Consider the following 24,513-nt stretch of genomic DNA (forward strand, 5'->3'; position numbering starts at 1 on the left):
TTTTCCCAGACGGCCCCTGGGGTGGTAGGCTCCGGTCCGGCGAAGCAAACTCCGGCGCCAGGATTTACGTGCCGCCGCGGCGTGCGCGGGGCGGGCGGGGCCAGGCGGGGCGGGGCGGGCGAGAGGAGGGAAGTTGTCGAAGTTAGGGGAGACGCCCGGCTGCTTGCCCCGGCCTCGCCTCCGGCCTCTCCCTCCGCCTCCTCCCCGCCCTGAACCCCAGTCCGCCCGTCCTTCCTTCCCCTCTCGTGCATGATGGAAACACCATGGCTGCGGCGGCCCAGCTCTCCCTGACACAGGTAACGCGGCCAACCCATCCGCTGGGTTCAGTCGGCCGGTGTCCCCGGCCAGCCCCCTCCCCCACCGCCGTCTAGGGTTCACCGACCTGGGCATTTTCTTTTGGCCCCAGGCGGGGCGGTGGACTGCGAGAGCGTGTGCGCCGAAGGGAGGGCGCCATCCCGAGCCGGCTGCCCCGCCGCGGCAGCTGCGACCCCACGCGGGGTCGGTGGGCGCCCCGGCCCCGCCCTCGCGGCGCTCCCCACCTCCCTACCCCTCTGTGCCCCGGCCGAGTTGACCGTGACCCTCGCTCCGCACAGCCGGTGCTCGGCCCCTCTCCCTCCACTCAGCTTTCACCGTCCCAGGAAGTTTTTTCCTTCCAGGCCAGACTGTCCCAGGTGAGTGCCTGTTGAGCTCCTGCGGATCAGCCTCACCCCCGGGTCAGTCCTCGGCCGGGCAGAGCGCTTCCTCCAGTCAGAGTCACCTTCCAGAGCCAGACGCTCACGGCGTCTTTCCTCTCAGCCGGCCTGTTCTCATTGGAGTCCAACGAAAGCCCACCCTTCCCCAGCAGTTTCCTCCAGTCACTGTCTATTCCAGATAAGTCTCATCCCACCCAAGTACTTACCCTTCCTGAATTTAGCCTCTTCCCCTCCTGATCAGGTTCCTCCTGGGGCAGACCCCCGATTAGTCTTTTCCTATTAAAGTCTGCTTCCATTCCTACCTGGTGGACTTTCACTTAATTGCTGTCCAAGTGGATAACAGGAAAACAGCCTTAAACAGGTGTGGTGGTTCCATCAGTCTTGGTGCTGGGAACTGGCCCTAGAGATCACTCATCCTGGGGGACTCTTCGCCGAAACTGGTTCTCAGGGTCTTTCCTCTTCCTTTTCTGTTTCCTTCAGAACCCTGACCTTGTGCTAGCCAGAAAACCTCTCAGCATCACTCACGCTGGGAGCCTCGTTCCTCTTCTTTGTAAAGAAAGCCAATTATAATCTTCCTATGATGTCCACGATGAGGAGGTGACTTGCACCTGTCAGTCCCCTCCCACCCCTCTGACCAAAACTTACCCTAGTTTCAACTTTTCAGCCTGTTCTCTCCAGAGCTGGTGGCCAGGTACTTCCCCCTCGGGGCCCACCCTAGCCTTCCTGTCTGCCTTGTAGTGTCTTCCTGCCACCTTGTAGTCTCCTTGGCCTGGATTTGGCAGTGCTTATAAGACTTTAACACTGAAATAGGGTATACATTTGGGCTGGAGAGTTTTCAGTGTTGGGATCAAGAGGCTTTGGGGTGTTCTTTCTAGCACTCTAGGATAGAGTGAGGGGAAAATGTTCTCCCTGGGAACCAGGAATCACATAGAAACATGTGCTTCAGGAAAAATAACTCCCTGGGAACCAGGAATCACATATAAACATGTGTTTCAGGTAAAATAACTAGCTTCAGTTTGCAGGAATTACCAGTTTCATAAATGAAGTCTGTTTATTTTCCAATTTGTTTTGTGTTGCTTATCCTATTTTGACAAGCAGGTAATGGGGAAGAATCCTTGGAATGTGGTGATTTAATCTTGGTGGTGAATCTCTTTGGAAGGGTCCCCCTGAAACCCATATTCCAGGAATGGCAACATTGACTTTTGGGTGTTCACTTTTTATGAGGCTAGTTAGTGACTTGCATTAAACAAGATCCTGTTGGCAGGCTGTTGCTCTCTGGCTCTGTTGGCCAGTTCGGGCAGGAGTTTTTCCCCTCTTGAAGATTTTGTTCTCTTGAAGACTTCTATAGATATACTTCTCAGCTGTGTGCCTACTTTGTTCTCTTCCTGGGTAATACTATGTTTTTAGTTTCTGTTTACTAGCATTCATCTCTGGAGGATTTCTTCAGGCTCTGTCAGTTTTATAGACAGTTAAATAATTTAAATATGTTCTTGTGGTTTTTATATATTTAAATTTTAACATGTACACAGAGTTAATACTGAATTAGGAGTATTATTCTTCACTGGCTCACATATGAGAGGACATATATTGATGGTTCATTTATATTGACAATTCAAATAAGTCAATTTAGGATATTTTTATTTATTTTCTTTATTGATTTTAGAGAGAGATGAAGGGAGAGGGAGAGAGAGATAGAAACATCGATGAGAGAGAACATTGATTGGTAGCCTCCTGCATGGCCCCCCATGAGGGTTCAGGCTCACAACCTGGGCATGTGCCCTGACCGAGAATCAAACCAAAGACCTCTTGGTGCATGGTTCCACGCTCAACAACTGAGCCTTACTGGCCAGGCTAGAATATTTTTATTTTAAGAGGCAATAAGGTATTTTGTAAAGGCACAAGTGTTAATATACCCTAATGTGCCTCCTTGTTATTCTGAAACTTTGCTGATGTGTGTATTTTATAATTTAAGTTTTTAGCTGCTTGAGGCAATAAACTGAAATAACAATGCAACCTGGTTTTAACATTTATTATTAATACGTTTATGTCAACCCCTTTTACCCAAAACACACACACACACTCTCTCTCTCTCTCTCTCTCTCTCTCTCTCTCTCTCTCTCCCTGAGAGCAGGGACATATTTTAATTCATCCCTCCTCCCTCAGTGCCCATCTGGAAGAAAGTGATTAATAACTTTGTCTTTTGTATGATTGAAAATTCTAAAGGGCTTTATGACATTTATAAAAATTAAACAGATGCTGAAGTTAATTTCCATCTCTAGTCATGAGATAATAATGGTTTTGGAGTAGATTTATTTGTTTAACAAATGTTTGTTAAGTACCTATCAAGTGTTGGGCACTGTGCTGGGATTGTCTTGTTTATACATTTTTTTGCCTCTTATCAATTAAGCAAAACTGACAGTTGGGGGAAAATATGAAAAATGTTTTAATTTACTCCCTTTCTCTTCCCCTGCCTGCCGACCATCCCTCCCACTCCCCAGCCACCAAAATAAATTATCTAAATTATCATACTCCAGCTTCAAGAGAGGATAGGTAGTTCCATTCTCAACTCTGCCAAGTCCCCAGGCCTCAGTTTTCATAACTTTAATGTTTATTCAGTGAATATTTGTTAAGCATTCACTATGTGTTAGGAATAATTCTAGGTACTAAGGATATCCTAATGAACAAAATAAATACCAATCTTGGAACTTAGAGACAAAACTTGGAGTTTACATTCTACTAGGGGAGTTTGAATTAGCTGATCTAAGGACCTTTCCAAGTAACATTCTTTTCTAGAGATCATATTCTATGATTTGTAGATTTAGTGGTGACTTTCCCAGGGTACGTCAGTGCTGTATAGCCTTAGTGTTTTCTAATTTCAGTTGTTTTCACTAGATGTTCATTTTTTTTCTTGTCAGCAAGAAGTAAAACTTGAGAAAGATCTTGTGATTTTTGCTTATGGTGATAGATTACAAAAATGATTTTAATACTTCTTTTAAAAATTTTTTCCAGTTGACCATTTCTTCCTCAAGCCTGTATCCTTATTAGTAATAATAATACTGTTACCTTCTCTTTGGGTGTTACTATATGCTAGGAATTTTACTTTACTTAATCTAACACTTTACAAATGAGGGAAGTAATTTACATAAACTAGAAAGTGGTAGATCTAAGATTTGAACCAAGGTCTGTAGGACTCCAGCAAAAGGTATTTATTTCACTATACTTCAATGTGTACTAGATGCTTGGCATATCCAATGCTTTTTTGTATTTTTTCTTTTTTTTTATCCTCATCCGAGGACATTTTTTGTTGTTCAGATAGAGTGGGAGGGAGAGAGAGAGAGAAACATCGACGTAAAAGGTACACACCGAGTGGTTGCCACCTGCACCACCCAACCAGAGCCGGGGACAAACTGCAACCGAGATACGTGCCCTTAGCAGGAACCGAACCCGGGTCCCTCTGGACTGCAGGCTGATGCCCTAACCGCTGAGCCAAATCGGCCAGGGCCTTCCTTGTATTTTTTTATTCTCTTTTTCAGTGTGTGCCCTGTTGTTCTAATTAGGTAGTAAACTTGAGAATGGCAGCTGTGTCTTGTGCCTCTGAATCTCCAGTGTCTTTCATGTATCTTGACAGTACAGTTGTGGGTGGCTAGTAGTGCTCTTGATGATAAAGGTTTTATTTTATTGAAATAGGCATGATATGAGTATTTCAAGTAATCTTCCAGCTGGTCAGCTTTATGCAGAAGTTTTCTTGTTTTAATTTAGCAAGGACTATTTTTTTAACAATAAAAAAAGTCCTGCCCTGGCCGGTTTTGCTCAGCGGTTACAGCGAGAGCCTGTGGTCCAGAGAGACCCAGGTTCGGTTCCTGCTATGGGCATGTACCTTGGTTGCAGTTTGTCCTTGTCCCTGACCCTGGTTGGGTTGTGTGGGTGGCAACCACTTGATGTGTCCCTTTCATGTCGATGTTTCTCTCTCTCTCTCTCTCCTTCCCGCTCTAACTGAACAAAAAATGAAAAAATGTCCTCGGGTGAGGATAAAAAAAAAAAAAAATGTCCTTAGAATGGGACTTAAAATAACCTTAGTATAAGGTCTAAAATAATAAATGCTATAAGAATACTTTTCCTTCTAATGCTTTTTTGTATTGTAAGGGTGACATGACTGCATTATAGAAAATTTGAAAATTGGAGGGGAAAGAAATCTCGTAATTTTAGTTTCTAGTATTTTCAGTTTTCATTTTAAAAAATTATACAGTTGTATTAATAAATGTATCACCTTAGTGGGCTGGTTTAACAATTATGACAGTAAATTCAGGACAGAATATGAAAATGACAATCCAGTATTCTCAGGAAATTCGTTCTTCCTTGAGCGATAGCTAACTGTTCTCAAAAATGGCTTGGAATGTTCAGCATTTGGGAGGAGTTGTCATAGTTCAAATTAATTAGGAACAGTTGGGTTTGTCCAATAGTGGGTTTCCCAGGAATAACCTGAGTGTATTCCTTTGTTTTCACTGCCTTTGCAGACAGAATGATAACAGACTAACATGTAGAAAAAGATTGAGCATCCTTATTTATCAACAAATCATAGTTCTAATCACCTCTCTTACTGATTGTCTGATTTAGGGCTCAATCTGTCATTAATAGTTCCTTTTCAAGAAATTATAAACACATTTTGTATACTTTTTTGTTTTGTTAGTTTTGGACTTAGTAAAATTGGAACACTGGGAAACCAAAAGCTGGAAAATGGATTGGGTGTGGGGGAGGTGGTGAACAGAGAGAGAAGGATAGGTAATCTGGTTACTTGGAGAAATAAATGAAAAATTAATCCAGACAGAGTTTATTAGGAGACCCACACCCTGGAATTTCATTTTAAAGTGGTTGAACTCTTGCCCAGCTGGTGTGGCTCAGTGATTGAGTGCTGACCCATGCACTAAGAGGTCGCTGGTTCGATTCCCAGTCAGGGCACATGCCCAGGTTGTGGGCCAGATCCCCAGTCAGTGGCATGCAGGAGGCGGCCTGTCGATGTTCTCTCTCATCGATGTTTCTGTCTCTCCCTCTCTTCCTCTCTCTCTAACATCAATAAAGAAAAAAAAATTTTTTAAGTGGTTAAGCTCTCATCAGGAAGATAAAATATTATGCCTTCATGAGAAATAATGTTTATTAGAAGCTTGTAATAATCTGCGGAATGTTAAATTTGAATGCTATATTACAGTAAAATGGAAACATTTTATTTAGTCAAATAATTTAATCCAGTTAATCATGCATAGAAAAAAGACTGGAGGGAAAAAAATCCCCAAGATTTTATAATATCATGGTTATAGTCTTTATTTACCTTCTTTTCAATAGTGAGCATGTATTCCTTTTGTAATCAACTGATTTAGCATTTCTCTGACAACTTTTTGAAAATTTACTCTTTTGAATTGAAGTTAATAACTATAGGTAAAGTAAAACAATCTGTGTTCTAAGATTACTTCTATACTCACATTTCATCTTAAACATTTCCATCTTTGGGTTTATAGAAATTGGTCAGAAGAATGATAATAATAATTTTTAATGTAATTGGTTTGGAGAATTCATTGGGAGGACTAATTTATAATGTTATGTTCTACTTTGTAATTTACAAAGCACTTTATGCTTTTTTTGGAGGGCAGGGGGACATGCCCCTAGCAGGAACCAAACCCTGGACTCTCTGGTTCACAGGCCAATGCTCCAACCACTGAGCCAAACCAGCCAGGGCGCACTTTATTCTCTTTCATTTGATCTCATATAATAACCAAAGAGCTAGGCTATTATTAACATCATTTTAAATTGGAGAATGCTGAGGTTTAGAATTTGTGACTTGTTTAAAATTTATAGTCAGTAAATAAAAGAGCCAGTAATAACCTATGTAAAAAACCAGTCCTCTTCTTAGAGGCAGTCATTTTTGCCAGTTTCTTGTGTGTATTTTCAGCAGTCTGTGATGTACATGCAAATACATACATATTTATATGTACAGTATGTGTATTTTTTTATCTTTTGTGTAAGCTGCATATTGTTTTTTGGCTCATTTATTATTATCATTACTTATTCTTTTTTAAGCTTAATTGATCTAGATTATTCTATACCAACACATACAGATCTTCTTCATTATTGTCAAAATTTCAGGATTTTCTTTTATATGAATATACTATAGCCCTGGCTGGTTTGGTTCAGCGTCAGCCCATGCACCAAAGGGTGTCGGGTTTGATTCCCAGTCAAGTGCATGTATTTGAGTTGCAGGTTTGATCCCCCACCCTGGTCAGGGTTGTGTGGGAGGCAACCAATTGATGTGTCTCTCTCCCATCAGAGATTCTCTCGCTCCCTTTCCCTCCATCCCCCTTCCTCCCTCCCTTCCACTGTATCTAAAAAATTTGATGGAAAAATGTCCTCAGGTGAAGATAAAAAAAAGAATATACGTACTATAATTTATTTAACTAGCCAGCTAATGATGGACGTTTATGTTTCCATTCTTTTGTTATTATCAACAGTACTGCAGTGAATATTCTTTTTCACATCTTTGTGCACATGTGAGTATGTGCATTAATTTTAAGTGGGTATAATTTTAGGCCAAAGGATATTTTTAATTTGAATAGATATTGCTAATTTGCACTCAGTAACAGTGTTTGTGCCTTTTTCCCCACAGCTTCATCAACATAGTATATTATCAGATTTTTGATCATTGTCAACCTGATATGTAAAAATTATATTTGTTAAAAGTTGGCCTCATTGTGCTATTCTATCACACAAATGTGAACTTTTTATTTTATTTTATTTTATTTTATTTTATTTTTTTTTATCCTCACCCGAGAATATTTTTCCATTTTTTTGTACAGATAGAGTGAGAGGGAGAGAGAGGAAGGAGAGAGAGAGAGAAACATCGACGTGAAGGGACACATCGAGTGGCTGCCACCCGCACGACCAACCAGGGCCGGGGACAAACTGCAACCGAAGTACGTGCCCTTAGCGGGAACCGAACCCGGGTCTCTCCAGACCGCAGGCTGACGCTCTAACCGCTGAGCCAAACTGGCCAGGGCCAAATGTGAACTTTTTAATATCTTATACAAAAGTAATATAGAAATGAAATATAAGAAACTTATCTTTGTGATATAAATAATGTTTTCATGAATTGGAGGTGCAATTAAAAAATAAAGGTTGGAGCTCTTTTATTTATTTTTCATTCATCAGCCAAATTTTATTTTATTTAATTTATTAATTTTTGTATTGTTAATGGTTTTTATTTTTTATTTTTATTCAATTAATTTATTTTTGTTACAGATGTTTCTCCTTTTTCCCCTATTGACACCCTCCTCCTGTTTCGTACCCCCCCCCCCTGCATTGTTGTCTATGTCCATTGGTTATGCTTATATGCATAAGTTCTTTGGTTTATCTCTTCTCTCCCCCCACCCCCTCCTCTGAAGTTTGTCAGTCTGAACCCTTCTTCTATGTCTCTGGGTTTATTTTCTTCATCACCTTATTTTGTTAATTACATTCCACAAATAAGTGAGGTCATGTGATACTTGTCTTTTTCTGGCTGGCTTATTTGCTTAATAATACACTGCAGGTCTGGTTGGAGATCTTTTATTTTTCTCTTTATTGATTTTAGAGAGAGAGGGAGAGAGATAGAGACATTGATGAGAGAGAACGTCGATTGGCCACCTCCTGCATGCCCCTCACTGGGGATTTGGCCCACAATCTGGGCATATGCCCTGACTGGGAATCGAATGGTGACCTCTTGGTGCATGGGTGGACGCTCAACCACTGAGCCACACCGGCTGGGCTTGTTTTTAAAAAACAAGTTTTAAAAACTTGGGTTTTTTTTATCCTCACCCGAGGACATATTTCCATTTTTTGTTCAGATAGAGCGGGAGGGAGAGAGAGGAAGAGAGAGAGAGAGAGAGAGAAACATCGACGTGAAGGGACACATCGAGTGGCTGCCACCCGCACGACCAACCAGGACCAGGGACAAACTGCAACCGAGGCACGCGTGCCCTTAGCGGGAACCGAACCCAGGTCTCTGTAACGCAAGCCGATGCTCCAACCGCTGAGTCACACCGGCCAGGGCAAAACTTGTTTTTTTTTTATTATGGTACAAATATACAGAGAAAAGTGAGCCTCACATTCTTCCCCTTTAGGTTGGGGATTTTATAATAGGAATTAAGTGGTACAAGGAGTTTCTCATCTGAAATAATCAAACTGTTCATTTTTTGTTTTCAATAAAAATAAGAATTTCAGCCCTGGCCGGTTTGGCTCAGCGGTTGGAACGTCGGCCTGCGGTCCTGAGAGACCCGGGTTCGGTTCCCGCTGAGGGCATGTGCCTCGGTTGCAGTTTGTCCCCGGCCCTGGTAGGTTGTGCGGGTGGCGGCCACTCGATGTGTCCCTTTCACATCGATGTTTCTCTCTCTCTCTCTGTTCCTCTCCCCCCCCCCACTCCACCTGAACAAAAAATGGAAAAATGTCCTCGGATGAGGATAAAAAAATAAATAAATAAGAATTTCACCAAGAACATACGTTTTGGGGGAAAACTTCTTATCATAATACTTTGGGTGTTTTTAGATTATGGTTTCTCAGCCTTGGCACTATTGACATTTTGGGCCAGATAATTATTTGGTGTGGGAGTGCTGTCTTGTGTATTGTGGGATGTTTTGCAGTGTCATTCATGAGATGCTGGTAGCACTCCCCAGTTGGGACAATCAGAAATATTTGCAGACACTGCCAAATGTTTCCTGAGTGGCAAAATTGCCCCTAGTTGAGAATCACTGGTTTAAATACATACTTTTTAAACTTAGTGGTCCCATTAAAGCTTATATGAGATACAAAGGTATGTGCTTTCTTGGGATGGAGGAATAGTTTATCTTCATATTTTTACTCCTAAACCTTCCATGAGCCATGAATGACTAATTGTGAACAAATATTGAGGTTTAATCACTTAAATGGTGAGACATCTGTAAATTGTGAGCTTAATTTTATGTGTGATTCCTCCATCTTTCTTAGTGGTCTTATTTTAGTTGTGAAACAATTCTATGTAATGGGCTAAATGTTAATGCAAAGATCCTGGAAGGATAACATTCTCATGCCACTGTTGAGAAGGAGGAATACTAATGTTACACTCCTGATAAGCTTTAGGTACTTTTAGATGATTTACATATGTTATTTCACTTAATCTTCACAGCCTTTCTGCAAGTAGGAATTAATCTTCTGTATTACTTACTCAGGGTTGTTTAAGTGGTAGATTTGAGATTTGAACCCAGGCACATCTGTTCTCAAGCTCATTTGCTATGCTGTTTCCTGTAAATAATCATTGACAATATTTCAGACAAATTTAGGGATGAAAATGAACATTCACATGATATTACATTCCTCTGTTATGTAAAAGTAACAGATTATTGAGAGAGTGGGTGCGTGTGTGTGGAGAGAGACAGAAGGGAGAGAAGGTGAAAATAATTGAGCATTTATGATGTGTCAGGCACTGCTTTCAGTAATCTTTACAATCTGATAACTGGATCATCCTTATTATTCTTGTTTTACAAAAAGAGAAGACTTAGACACAGAGGTGGAGTAATTTGTTCAAGGTCAAGATGCTGCTAAATAGTAGAGCCAGGATTATAACCCAGGTAGTATAAGCAACTCATACATTTAATGTCTTTATTTTTAAGGGTATAATCGTTCTGATAGAACAAATTATGGTGCCGTTCCTTGGTTATAACTGAACATATGTTATTATGTGAAATCAACTTATTGCATAGACTACATTTCTTAGAAAGTGATTGTTGTACCAAGTTACAGTGGAGGGTTTTTGTAAACATTATAAAGGTAGTTTTACATTTTACAACCTCTAGGAATTTCTAACTCATGAAAACCTAAGCCTGTTTAGGTTAGTGTACATTATGCCAATATTTACTTTCAACTGATATCCCCTACCCTGGCCAGCGTGGCTCAGTTGGTAGGAGCATCATCCTGTACATTGAAAGGTTGAGGGTTCAATGCCTGGTCAGAGCACATAACTAGGTTGCCGGTTCAATCCCCAGCCTGTTGGGGTGCATGCAGGAGGCAACCAATTGATGTTTCTTTCTCTCTCACATGGATGTTTCTTTCCCTCCTTCCCTTCCTCCCTCCTTTTCTTTCTGCCTCCCTCTCCCTCCCTCCCTTTCTCTCTTCCTCTCTCTCTAAAAATCAATGAAAATGTCCTTGGGTGAGGATTAAAAACAAGCCCTGGCCGGTTTGGCTCAGTGGTTAGTGCGTCGGCCTGTGGTCCAGAGAGACCTGGGTTCGGTTCCTGCTAAGGGCGCGTACCTCCGTCGTGGTTTATCCCCAGCCCTGGTTGGGTCGTGTGGGTGGCAACAACACCACAAAGGGTCGTGTGCCCCTTTCACATCAGTGTATCTCTCTCTCTCCCTCCCACTCTATCTGAACAAAATATCGAAAATGTCCTCAGGTACAGATAAAAAACAAAAAACAAACAAACACACAAAAAAACAAAGCTGATATTTCCCTTGGATATGGTAACTCAGACTTGGAGTTTCTTCAATATTTTATTGCTAAAGATGATACCATGTATCAGAGAAAAATTCCCCAAGGAACAAGCTTTATGAAATAAAACAGCCCTGGCCGGCTTGGCTCAACGGTTAGAGCATCGGCCTGCAGAGCGGAGAGTCCTGGGTTCGGCTCCTGCTAATGGCACGTACCTTGGTTGCAGTTTGTCCCTGGCCCTGGTTGGGGTTGTATGGGTGGCAATCAGTCGATGTGTCTCTCTTGCATAGATGTTTCTCTCTCTCTCTTCCCCCTTCTCTCCCTCCCTCTTTATCTGAAGATAAATGTAAGAAAATGTCCTCTGGTGAGGAGAAAAAAAATAAATAAATAAAACCTAGAACCTCTAGGTGTAAGGATTTCTGATGCTCCAGATGTGAACATTGTTGAGAGGGTGAAGTAATGGGAGATCTTGGGCTTTGCGGTCAGATGTCGTAGGTTTAATTCCTTTATTTGATTGTGTAACAAGTTTCTTAGCCTCTGTTTGTTTTTTACTGTAAAATGGGGAATAAACCTGTAGGATTTGTTGTGAAGATTGTGTGAAGTAATAGGTGTAAATGTATGCGATTAGTTTAAATGGTAGCAACTTAACTATTAATGATGATAATAACTACCACCCATAGACAAATATTGGTGGATTTTAGCTATTTATAGGGCTGTTAATTTTTTTTGAAATGTTGTACTTAATTTAGAATTTTCATAGATCATTGATACTAAGGATTATTGATAACTTCATTCCACCTTTTATTCTATAGGTACAACACAGGTATATCATTATGTATATACTTAAAAATATGAAACTTACATACATTAAAGGTGCTTCCATTATTGCTGGTTGATCCTCTTTTATTTAAGAAAATATTTACAGAATACCTCCTGTGTATTGCCTCTGTGTTAGGCCTTGGACATACAGAGAAAATAAGACCTGATGCATGTACTGAGGTACCTTTTAGTCTTTTAGGGAGATAAACACAGACTCTAGAGTGATAAGTACTATGATAAAGGATGACAGAAGTAAGGCATTGGAGTGCTGTGGAATATCCTGTGGTTATTATGATGGAACTTTTTGTGGTAATTTAGTTTTAATTTTTTTTATCATCTTATAGTATCCAAGATTGATATTGCAGATGACATTTTAAATTGTACTTAAAATGACAACACAAAACCATAGGAACATTTAAATCAAGTGAAATTGTATTTTAGTGCATTGATTTATTCTCTGCTGTTTCTTCACTTTGTAATAAAGTAAGAATTTTTAACCTAGAGCACAGGGTGACTATAGCAAGTTACTTAGACTCTCTGAACTTCCACTTCCTTAATGTATGATGTATGTATATTGATGTATATATATCGTTGGAATATAGGAGACATTCAGTAAATAGAAGTGTTGTTATTAGTATTGATACTTACATGCAGAACTTATGTATTTTAATTTTTTTCTTCTAGAAAATTCTTCACTCATTAAAGAAAACTTGAATGTGCAGAAAAATAGGAAGAAAAAGCATAATCACCATCCATCCCATTCTTTAAATTTTAGGTTTTATTTCTTTTTTTTCTTTGCTTTGTGTTTTTTATTTTTTTTTAGTTGTACCTCTCTCACACATGTGTATACTTTTGTATTCTGTTTTCCCTAACTTATATGTGTTTTAGAATTTATTAATTGAATGGATTTTTATAGTTTACTTAATTTAAGCCCCTTTGTATAAAGATAATTTATGTATCAATTATAATTAATGCTGTTGCGAATAACCTTTGTTACACTGTTTGCTGAATTTCTTTTTGTAGAGTTATAGATGGTACTATGTGATGGAGGTGTTTTTCTATGATACCTTTGAGTTTTGAAATTAAACTTGAGTGATTTTTGTTTAGTTTATATTTTTAAGATCTTGACTGGCAAAGCAGTAATATTCTCAGACAGGAGCAATAATGTCTAAGTACTATTATGAAGGAACTAAGTTGAGCATATTTTAATTTGGCTGCAAAGGCCATTTATAATTTATAAAGTTCACTTAGTATAGGAAATTGGCATTAAAAGTTGTGAGCTTGAAGAAGATTGGATAATATCAGTTTGCTTACTGTTTTCATCCTTTGCTGGCTGGGATGCTTTCATTCTTAGTATGTTCTCACATTCTGTTCTGTTTTGTTTTTGTTTTTTTGGCACACTTTTATGCAGGGCCTTGTAAGATTTGGGGAGTGGATTCTGGACCATCTGGTTCTTTAGAATGGTTCAAAAACTTTATTGACTGTACTTTGAGCCAGAATTGCTTGAAATATCTTGATTTGTCTCTGTCCTTGGCAGATTTTTTCTTTTATACTCTCACAACTTTTTACTACTAATTTCTTCCTTATTTTAGTACAGGAATTTTACCAGTACCAGTGTTCTTAGATTAAGGTAGACAAGACTTACTTTTTCCTATAACCTTATCAGAAAAACCCTTATAATGAAAACTTCACAAAGCATTTCTGTTTCTAAAAATACTGCGAAATTGACATGACATATACTTATACATGTTTAATAAATATTTAAAATATTTAAAAATTGAATATTTTTAGGTACTAATTATAGTTTTCATTTGAGGCTAGGAAAGGAAAAGTATATTCTGCAAATTGTAAATTTATTGAGTTAATTCCTAATACTAGTTTAAAATACTCCCTGGGTCAAAATTAATGGTAATTTTTTAAAACTACTCTGCATTTAGAAATATGAGCCATCGAGTAATTTTAAGAAGTTCCAGAGGTACTGAATTTATAAAATGTTTAATTTATAAAATGTTTTTAGGTGTTAAGAGACTTTCTTTTAACTTCCTGCCCTATTGTTCCTTTAAAAAGTCCAACAATTTTAAACTTTTAAACAGCCTATTGATATACAATCTACATATAATACAATTTATTCATTTAAAATTTACAATTCAGTGGTTTTTAGTCTATTCATAGATGTGAGTAGTCATCAGTACAGTCAGTTTTAGAGCATTTTTATCACCTCAAAAAGGAACCTTTTTTCCCATTTATATATATCCTTAATTTTGTTCAACAGTGTCTTGTAATGTTTAGAGTGTAAGTTTTATACTTTAGTTAAATTTATAATTAAGGTCTTAAAAAATATTTATTCTAGCCCGGCTGGTGTGGCTTAGTAGTTGAGCGTCAACCCATACACCAAGAGGTCGCCGGTTTGATTCCTGGTCAGGGCACATGCCCATGTTGTGGGCCAAATCCCCTGGGGGGCATGCAGGAGGCGGCCAGTTGATGTTCTCTCTCATCAATATTTCCATCTCTCTCTCTCTCTCTCTCTCTCCCTCTCCCTTCCTGTCTCTCTAAGCAATAAAGAAAAAAAAATTATTCTTGAGCTAGTTGAATGGAATTGATTTAACTTCATTTTAATATTCATTATAACTATATAACAGTTCAATTAATTTTTTTATATTGGCCATGTATCCTGCTACTTTGCTGAACTAATTTATTACTTCTAATAATTTTTGAAGTCAATTTTGTAGGATTTCCTGATCATGTCATCTGAGATAGTTTTATGTCCTTCTTTCCCATCTGGATGCCCTTTGTTTCTCATTCTTAATTAATTTTCTTAGCTAGAACCTCCAGTACAATGTTGAGTAGAAGTGTCCAGATTGGACACTTGTTCCTGATCTTTGGGGCAAAGCATGCATATATATTTTCAGTACTTTGAAGGTGCCTAGTTCAGCCATTGATGTTCAGAAAACCTAGTATTATTTGAAAGAAGTTTAATTCACATTTTGGTTATGTAGCTCAGGGGTTCTTGAGTATGGTTCCGTACTGTCAGCATCATCTGGCTTCTTAGAAATGTAAATTCTTAGACCTCACTCCAGTCTCTGAATCAGAATGGGAAACTTAGGGGTGGGGGATTTACTTAGCCATTTGCTTGGTAAATGTGGTTCATGTTTTAAAGAATCTAATGCTACTAATGAGTAACACATATAGGGTTTTAAGTATATGAAGCATGTAATATTCATAAAGACTGGTTATAGTGGGTATTTTCTTTTTTTTTTAAATAAATGTCGAAACAACACTGAGAGGTTGTCAATTTTCAGTGATTTTGGGTAGTGGTTAAAGAGTGAGTCCATGCCCTGGCCAGTTTGTCTCAGCGGTTAGAGCGTTGGCCTGCAGTCCAGAGAGACCTGGGTTCGGTTCCCACTAAGGGCATGTACCTCGGTTGCAGTTTGTCCCTGGCCCTGGTTGGGTTGTGCGGGTGGCAACCACTTGATGTTTCCCTTTCATGTTGATGTTTCTCTCTCTCTCTCTCTCTTCCTCTCTCTCCCTTCCACTCTATCTGAACAAAAAATACAAAAAATGTCCTTGGGTGAGGATAAAAAAAGATAGAGTGAGTCCTGGCATTGTACTGCATGGCTTGTAATCTAGTTCTACCATTTTATTGAATTTGGGCATTTATTTAATCTGTGTTTCAGATTCTTCATATGTATAATGTGAATAAGTATCTAGTTTATAGAGTTGTGAAGATTAGATGAGATAATATAAGTAAAATGCTGAGGATAGTGCCTGTCCCATAAGTAAGTCTTTAGTAAATATAAATATTTGCTATCATAGTTATTATTGACCAAGAACACTAAGCATGGCCCGTTTCTCATATTTTTCTTTTGTATGTGTTTCTTGCTGTGCTGTCTGAATTTCTCATCCTCTCCTTGGCATCATTAATATTGAGTACCTACTCTCTGCAAAGGACTGCTGTCCATATTGTTACATACATAACGAGCAAGACAAAGTCACTAGCCCCATGGGTTAATACTTTTAGTGAGGGAAACCAATAGAAACAGACATAAATGTCAGGTAGTGATAAAAGCTAGGAAGAACAATAAAGCAGGATAAGGGAAGAGAATACCATAAGATACTGTAGACAGGGTGATCAGAAAGACCCTTCTTAGGAATTTATATTTGATCAGAGATCTGAATGAAATAAAAAGTGATTCATATGACTCTCTATGGATATGTTCCAGATAGAGGCAACAGCAAGTGCCAGGGGCCTTAAGATAAGAGTGCTCTTGCCCTGGCCGGTTTGGCTCACCGGTTAGAGCCTCGGCCTGCGGTCTAGAGAGACCTAGGTTCGGTTCCTGTTAGGGGTACCAGAGAGACCCAGGTTCTGTCCCAATAGAGGCATGTACCTCGGTTGCGGTTTGTCCCCGGCCCTGGTTGGGTTGTGTGGGAGGCAGCCACTCGATGTGTACCTTTTACATTGATGTTTCTCACTCTCTTCCTCTCTCTCCTTTCCACTCTATCTGAATAAAAAATGGAAAAATGTCCTCGGGTGAGGGGGAAAAAAAAAAAAGAGTGCTCTTTGCAGTTGCTTGATTGCTTCCTTTGAGACTTGTAGATAGCTGTGGCCAAGTGGCTCATTTGGTTGGAGCATCGTCCTGTGCACCAAAAAAAGATTTGTAAGTGACTTCTTCAGCTTTTCCCATCTTAATTTGTTATGAAATAATTCAGATGTGACTTTTCTTCTTCTGTCTCCCTTAGGTATTTCTGATACCATAGCAACTGTGTTTGCTCCCTCTTGTTGCGCTTATCACAATGGTTTGTTATTGTCTGTTTTTCCCACTAGACTCAGTTCTCAGTGTCAGACTGTAGTTTCTTATTTTGGTATTCTCAGTATCTCGGCCTGCAGATATACAATTGTAGTCCCCCTTATCCACAGATGCCTGAAATCTCGGATTGTACTGAACCTCACGTATACTAAGTTATTTCTATACACACATACCTATGATAGTTTAATTTATAAATTAGTCACAGAAAGAGATTAACAGTAATAATAGAATAGAGCCATTATAAAATTATGCTGTAACAAGAATTATGTGAATGTGGTCTCTCTTTCCCAAAATATTTTATTGTACTTAACAGTGTGGATACACTGGACAAAGGGATGATTCATGTCCTGGGCAAGCTGGAGCAGGACAGCGCAAAATTTTATTACACTACTCAGAATTGTGCACAATTTAAAACTTAGGAAATTTTTATTTCTAGATTTTCCATTTAATATTTTTGAACAGTGTTTGACTTTTGGTAACTAAAACTGCAGGAAATGAAACCATGGATAAGGAGGGGACTACTGTACAGTACATTTCTAGATGAATGAATAACAAATGAACAAATGAGTTTTTCAGCTTTATATTTCCTCAGTGTATTTCTGTCTGTATTTTGTTTCTGCTTGGTAATAATGATAGTAAGTACAATTTATTTAAATACTTTTTAAAAAATGAATGTGGCTGTAGCCAATAAAACTTTATTTGTGGACAGTAAAATTTGCACTTTGTAATTTTCATGTGTCATTAAATATTATTATTATTTATCTTTATTGTTGAAAGGACTACAGATGTCCCTCTATTTGGATACTTTCTTTTTTTAAAAAATATGTTTTTATTGATTTTAGCAAGAAAGGAAGGAGAGGGAGAGAGAAATACTGAAGAGATAGAAACATCAATATTGATCAGCTGCCTCCTGCATTCCCCCTACTGGGCATTGAGCCTGAAACCTGGGCATGTGTCCTGACTGGGAATCAAACTGGCAACCTCTTGGTGCATAGGTCACTGCTCAACCACTGAGCCACACTGGCTGAGCTTTGACTACTTTCTTATTTGTCTGTCAGTCAGCTTAGTGCACCAAATATATTTTTGCATTTAGCTGTTGTATTATAATTTCTTTTTTCTGTTTTAAGATTAAGTTCCAGGAGGGCAAAGAAGTTATCTTATTTCTTCATCTCTGTATTAGAAGTGCCTAGCACAGTGACACATGGTAGATCAACAGTTGTTTGAATAAATGAATGATATGTTTGTAGGTTTATATTGAGTCTTTTACTGAATCACACAGACTATATAATGTAATGCATAATTGCATAATACTTCAATAGACCCTGAACTAGGATCTTTAAGCAAAATAGGTCATTTTAAATATTCTTAACCCTGCTAGCTGCTTTCCCTCATCAGCATGTTATCAAGTGTTTATGTAAAGTGCTCCAGCCAGAGTTATTGTATTTTCTCAACAATAAATTGAAACATTATGGTCTAATAATTATACAGAATACTGAAATTCAGATTGGCTGAGTATTATCTCTGTACCCATGCAACAAAATCATACTCTTCTCCAATTTTATAGTAGAAATTCTTGTTCCTAGTATCTTCCAGATAGATGTTGAGCAATTACAGTTTTTGGTCTAAGTAATGATCTTCAGAGTCTGCATCAGTGATTAGTAGACAATCCTCCAAGCAACTTTTGCATTTTAAAAAAGGAGTAGGCCAAATGACAAATTGGTGGAGCGTGTATGGCTGAAAGTAACATCCTGCTAGCATATTTTGCTAAACTGGGGATTAAAAAGCAGCAGATCTTTTCACATTATAATATAGGTAAACTGTCATTATTTTTCCAAAGTTTTTGTCATTTGGCTGAAAGGAGTGCTTTTTATTTCCAGACTTTTGGATTATTTTCAGGAAAAGATAAACACTTGCAAGTATGATTCATATAAAATTCAGTCAGTTTAATATACCACATTAATAGGATGAAGGGAAAAAAAACACATGATCATCTCAATTGATGCAGAAAAGCATTTGACAAAATTCAACACCCTGTTATGATGAAAATATTCAGTAAACTAACGAGAAAGGGAACTCTCAACATGATAAAGCCATGTATGAAACACCCATAGCGAGCATCATACTAAATGAAAGACTGAAAAATTTTACCCTATGTTCAAGAGCAAGACAAGGATTCCCACTTTCATCACTTCTATTCAGCATAAGACTGGAAGTTCGAGCAAGAGCAGTTAGGCAGGAAAAAGAAAAAGAGGCATCCAAATTGAAAAGGAAGAAGTATCTTTGTAGATGACATTATTTTAAAAAGAATTGTGGTAAACAACACATAACATGAGATTTATCCCATTAATGAATTTTTAAGTGTATAGTACAGAATTGTTAACTATGAGCACACTGTTGTATGGATCTCTGGAACTTTTCATCTTGTATTCCTGAAATCCTATATCATTGAACAGCAACTCCACAGTTTCTTCTCTCTCCCTAGTCCCTGACAACCACCATTCTTATTTTGCTTCTGTGAGTTTGACAACTTTAGAAATGTCATATAAGTGGAATCATGTAATGTTTGTCCTATGACTGGCTTATTTCACTTAGAATAATGTCTTCAAGATTCATCCATGTTGTAGCATATAACAGGATTTCCTTCTTTTTTATGACCAAACTATATTCCCTTGATATAGGTACCACATTTTCCTCACCATTTATCGTTGATAGACAGTTAGGTTGTCTGTACTTCTTGACCATTGTGAATAATGCTTCAGTGAACATGGAAGTGCAAATATCTCTCTGAGAACCTGATTTCAGTTCTTTTGGATAAACACAGACGTTGGATTGATGGATCATAGGTTCTATTTTCAGCTTTTTGAGGAGCCACCATGCTGTTTCGACATGATTTTTTAATATGTAGAAACCCTAACGATTCCACAAAATCACCAATAGAGCCAATAAACAAATTTAGCAAAGTTGTAGAATATAAAATTAAACACAAAAATCAGTTGCAGTGAACAATTCACAAAGGAAATTTCCATTTATAGTAGCATCAAAAAAGAATAAAATTAGGAGTAAATTTAACTAAGGGAGGGCAAAAAACAATGAAAATGCAAAACATTCTTTTGGCATACCGTTTGATTGTGAAACTAGAAAAAAAAAGGTGGATAAATGTATACAATTGTGGGTTAATAAAAATGTTATTTAAAATCATCTATTTTGATACTGTGTTAAATTGAAGTACAACTAAAGGTGTCTTAGAATTGGAAAATACCTCTCTGACTATTAATGAAGGTTCAAATGATACAATGTATATGAAAGATTCTAGTAAGATAATGGTGACGATAATAACATTGATGATAAAGGAAACAAACCTAATGGTCAAGAGCAAAAGTCCTGCAGTTAGACTTAAAGGATTTGAATACTGATGTGAACACTTAAATAAGTATGTGACTTTGAGTCAGTCATTCTATTAATGTCTCATTTTCCTTATTTGTAAAATGGACATAATAATGTGTACCTTTTCAGGTTAAATTGGCTTAATTTGTCCAGTGCTGAAGACTAGTACTTAGAGTATAGGAGATAGCCAGTAAGGATTCAGTATGTTACTTAATATGAAATTGTAAAACACTATGTGTTTGCATGATTTTAAAATGTAGTTTATTTAAGTTCATACTTTGTAATTTAACTTGCCTTTTTAAAAAAAGCAACAACTCATTGCTGATTTTTTGGAGTTTCTACATACCCCATTAACTGTGAACCTTTTTTTGGTTTTATTTGTGCAAACTTTATGTTTTGTTCCCCTGAATAAGCTACTTTTCATTTCTCTCTATTTCAGCGTTTTTATTTACCCTCAATGAGTACAGGTCAACTTCTAATAAAATCTATTAGTTCTGGGCTGTTAATCATCCCATCCATTTGGGTGTCATTGGTAAATTGCAGGTTTGCCCTTGCTCCCAGTTTCTAAGTCATTACATTGATAAGTATTCTTTTTATCAGAGTCTTTGTTGTTTTTTATCCTCACCTGAGGACATTTTTGCATTTATCTTGAGACAGAGCAGGAGGGAGAGAGGGGGAGAAACATCGATGTGAGAGAGACACATTGAATGGTCGCCACCCACACAACCCCATCCTGGGCCAGGGACAACTGCAACTGAGGCACGTGCCCCTAGTGGGAATCGAACCCAGGCCTCTCTGGTCCGCAGGTCAACATTCTAACCGCTGAACCAAACTGGCCAGCCTAGTCTTTGCTGTTTTGAAAATGAGAAATAGAAAACTAATAGACATGCAAAAGTGTGTTTTCTCAGTTCACTTTAAGAAATTAATTTATTTAGGAAATAGTGTTTATTTTAAATTATACCTGAGATAAAAAAGTAAGGTTTTGTGGATATACTTTTTTAAATGTTGGGTCTGCAGTGGGAATAGAATTGAAATAGCAAAGATTTCTGTTGGTTTACATTCTTTATTTAGGTTTATATGGTTCCAAATACCAGTGAAGAGTATTGAAGCCCTAACCTCTAGTACCTCAGAATGTGACTTTACTTGGAAATAGAGTCGTTGCGGATGCAATTAGTTAAGCTGAGGTCATACTGGAGTAGGTTGGACCACTGATCCAATATGACTAGTGTCCTCATCAGAAGGATACATTTGGACATAGACATATCTAGAGATAATGCCATTTGAAGATCAGAGTTATGGTGTCACATGCCAAGGAACTACCAGAAGAACTACCGGGATAGAGGCCTGGAACATCCTTCCCTTGTGCCTTTAGAGGGAGTGTGGCCCTGTGAACATTTGATTTTGGACTTCTGGGCTTCATACCGTGAAACAATAAATTTCTGTTTTTCTGAGCCGCCTAATTTATGGTGGTTTTTAATGGCAGCCCTAGCAAACTGATTCATTGATCATGGATTTCTAGTAATACCAAGCTTCCTGTTGAATGACTTTCTCAGCTGCAGCCTCAAGGGGCAAAAAGAAAAAAGGATAGTTGAGTTCATCCATGTTTGGGAATTTGCTATATTGGTGTGACCAAAAGACAAGAGGAACAAGGGAATTTAGGTTATTGGCAAGAGGATTATTGAAATGATGCATCATGTACTCTAAATTGAATGAGAAGGAGCCTGGCTGGTGTGGCTCTGAAAGGTCCCAGTTCAATTTCTGGTCAGGGCACATGCCTGGGTTGCAGGCTCAATCCCCAGTAGGAGGGGGAGTGCAGGAGGCAGCTGATCTATGTTTTTCTCTCACATCAATGTTTCTCTCCTTTCCTCTCTCTAAAAAAATCAATAAAAACATTTTAAAAAAAGCATATGTTTCATTAAAATACATAAACTGAATGAGGAGGAAAGTAAAGAGAGGCTCTGATGGATTAGAATCAAAATGAAAGGGACCTTGGATCAGAGGTCTTATAAAGGTCACAAAGGATGATAAAAAGAAGAGGTTATGGTTGGAGAACAAGATGTTTGAAATAGTGACTTAGAAAGTAGAGTAGTTTTGGGTAAATGTATAGGGCCAGGAAGGATGTTACCATGGGAGTTAGAGGATGACTGGGTCATAACATATGTCCACACTTGTGATGCATTGTGTAACTGTGTTTTGAAGAGTATTGGAATTAAGGAGGTCAAGGAGGTAAGAATTCAGGTTACTGGATGGATTGTTCAAGTCTGAGGTGAAGTCATCCAGTTTCATGGAGGTTCAGGGTAGAGAGGGAGACAATCTACCAGGTGCCAAAACCTTAGATGAAAGAGGTAGAGGGACCATGAGGTTAAAAGATGACAGTGATAAGAAAGAGGAGAGAATATTTTTGTTGAAACATAAGACCCTCAAAAGAGTAGAGCTTTATTTTATTTTTATTTTTTAATTGATTTTAGAGATAAGAAGGAATAGAGAGGGAGAGAAACATTGATGAGAGAGAAACATTGATCAGCTGCCTCCTGTATGTGCCCAGACCAGGGATCAAATCTGAAGCCTGGGTATGTGCCCTGACTGGGAGTTGAACTCACTACCTTTTGTCGTATGGGACTATGCTCCAACCAAGTGAGCCACATGGGCCAGGGCTAGAGCTTTATTTTTGTCTTTGTTTTAAAACAAGTCGAGGAGTATAATGTGGACAAGCTGCACAGTTGAGCAAAGAGGATTTTAGTCCTATTTCTAGAACCTGAGATAGGCAGATTATTAAAACTGGACAGCTACCATTTGAGAGGACCACAAAGGAAGTTGGAGACTGAGTTTCATTCAAATAGGGAGTTGAAGATTGCCAGGCTTTCTGTTCAGGAGAGGACCAGGAGTTAGAGGGAACATTCTCAGAAGAGACTGAGGGGAAAAAAGACTTTCCTACATTTTTCTTTCTCTCTGCACTAGACTAGTAAACTCCTGAAGAGCTGGGACGTCGTATAATTCATCACTGTGCCTAGCTCAATCTTTGGCAAGTAATAGTTTGTCAATAAATGTTGAATAAATGAATTTATACTCTCAACAATTTTTGAGAATTGTAAGAATTCTAAGAAGGAATTCTTAGAATTGTAAGAAGGAATTTCACTAATGATCATTCATTCAACTGATGTTTTTACTGAGGGCTTCCACATGTAGGTACTGTGCTAGGTATTGATATGATGGTGAACAAGATAGCTATGGGTTTTTGCTCTCATGGAGCTCATATTATAGTGATGGTGACAAAGCACAAAGACAAATAAAAATAAATTGTAATAAGGTCTCTGAAGGAAACAAAGCTGAGGGAGAAAATAAAAGAGACGACCTACTTTATGATGATCCAAATGAGTCTCTGGGTAACATTTAAGCTGAGTCCTAAAGAAAATGAAGACACCAACTATGCTTTTCAGGAAGAGAGAATGCCATGTGCAAAGGCTGTGAGTTGGGACAGAGTTTGCTGTTTTAGTTGCCTTAGGTGAGGCTGGAAAGGCCAGCAGAAGCTGGATCATGCAGGGACTTGGAGCCATGGCAAGGAGTTTGGATTTATTTTTGTCAGATGATTTATATGTTTAAATGACTACTCTGCAATCTGTATGGAGATAAAAATAGAGAGGCAAGAACAAAAGCAGAGAGGATGGATGTAAGGTTGTTATAGTCAAGACAAGATATGGATGAAAATATAGAGAGGATGAGTTCAACATAGGTTTTAGAACTCAGCTATAGGACTTGCTGATGGATTGAAAGTTGAAAGTGAGGGACAGGCTGACATAGGTATTTGGCTTATACACTTAGGTGGCTGATGGTAGGAGAGGAATAGGTTTTTAGAGGAAAAAAAATTACAAGTTCCTTTAGATGTTTTGGAGACATCCAAGTGGCGATATAAAAGTGTGGAATTCAGTGGGGGAGGGGGGAAGAAACATCTGTAACAAAAATAAATTAATTTAAATAAATGAAATAAAAGTGTGGAGTTCAGAGAAGAAGTCTGAACTACCAATAACAATTTGTTATTCATCAGCATAAGTGTGGTATCTGAAACATGGAAATTGATGTAATCATCTGGGTTAGTATAGAAAAAGGACATGAGAGATGAAGTTGTGAATGTCCTTTATAAAAGGTAAAATGCTGTCCAAATGCAGGAGACAGTTATTTTTGTTTTATTCCCTATATAAAATTTTATAAATTCACATATGATTTATGCTTAAAGATGATGCTTCTCTCAGTAATTTCTGTTTAGTTTGTGTTGGCTAGAAAGGCATATGTAAAACTCATGTTTTCTGATGAGAGATCAAAGCTACTCTTTGTATTCATTC

The 24,513-nt window shown here is 38.3% G+C and overlaps 1 protein-coding gene across 4 annotated transcripts in view; it reads left to right on the forward strand.

Annotated features, from left to right (window-relative positions):
* The first annotated feature begins 218 nt into the window (after window positions 1–218).
* EPS15 (epidermal growth factor receptor pathway substrate 15) overlaps window positions 219–24,513 on the forward strand; it is a 155,859-nt gene continuing 131,564 nt past the window's right edge. For 2 of the 4 annotated variants that reach the window (XM_036256500.1, XM_036256501.1), the window contains exon 1: window positions 223–296. In XM_036256500.1, coding sequence (XP_036112393.1) covers window positions 264–296 — 33 coding nt within the window. In that variant the 5' untranslated portion in view covers window positions 223–263. Of the gene's footprint in view, window positions 297–24,513 lie in introns of all 4 variants that reach the window. The other 2 variants (XM_036256498.1, XM_036256495.1) reach the window with 2 other exon arrangements.

The sequence above is a fragment of the Molossus molossus genome, unplaced genomic scaffold (genome assembly GCF_014108415.1).
Source record: "Molossus molossus isolate mMolMol1 unplaced genomic scaffold, mMolMol1.p scaffold_m16_p_12, whole genome shotgun sequence".
NCBI classification, from domain to species: domain Eukaryota; kingdom Metazoa; phylum Chordata; class Mammalia; order Chiroptera; family Molossidae; genus Molossus; species Molossus molossus.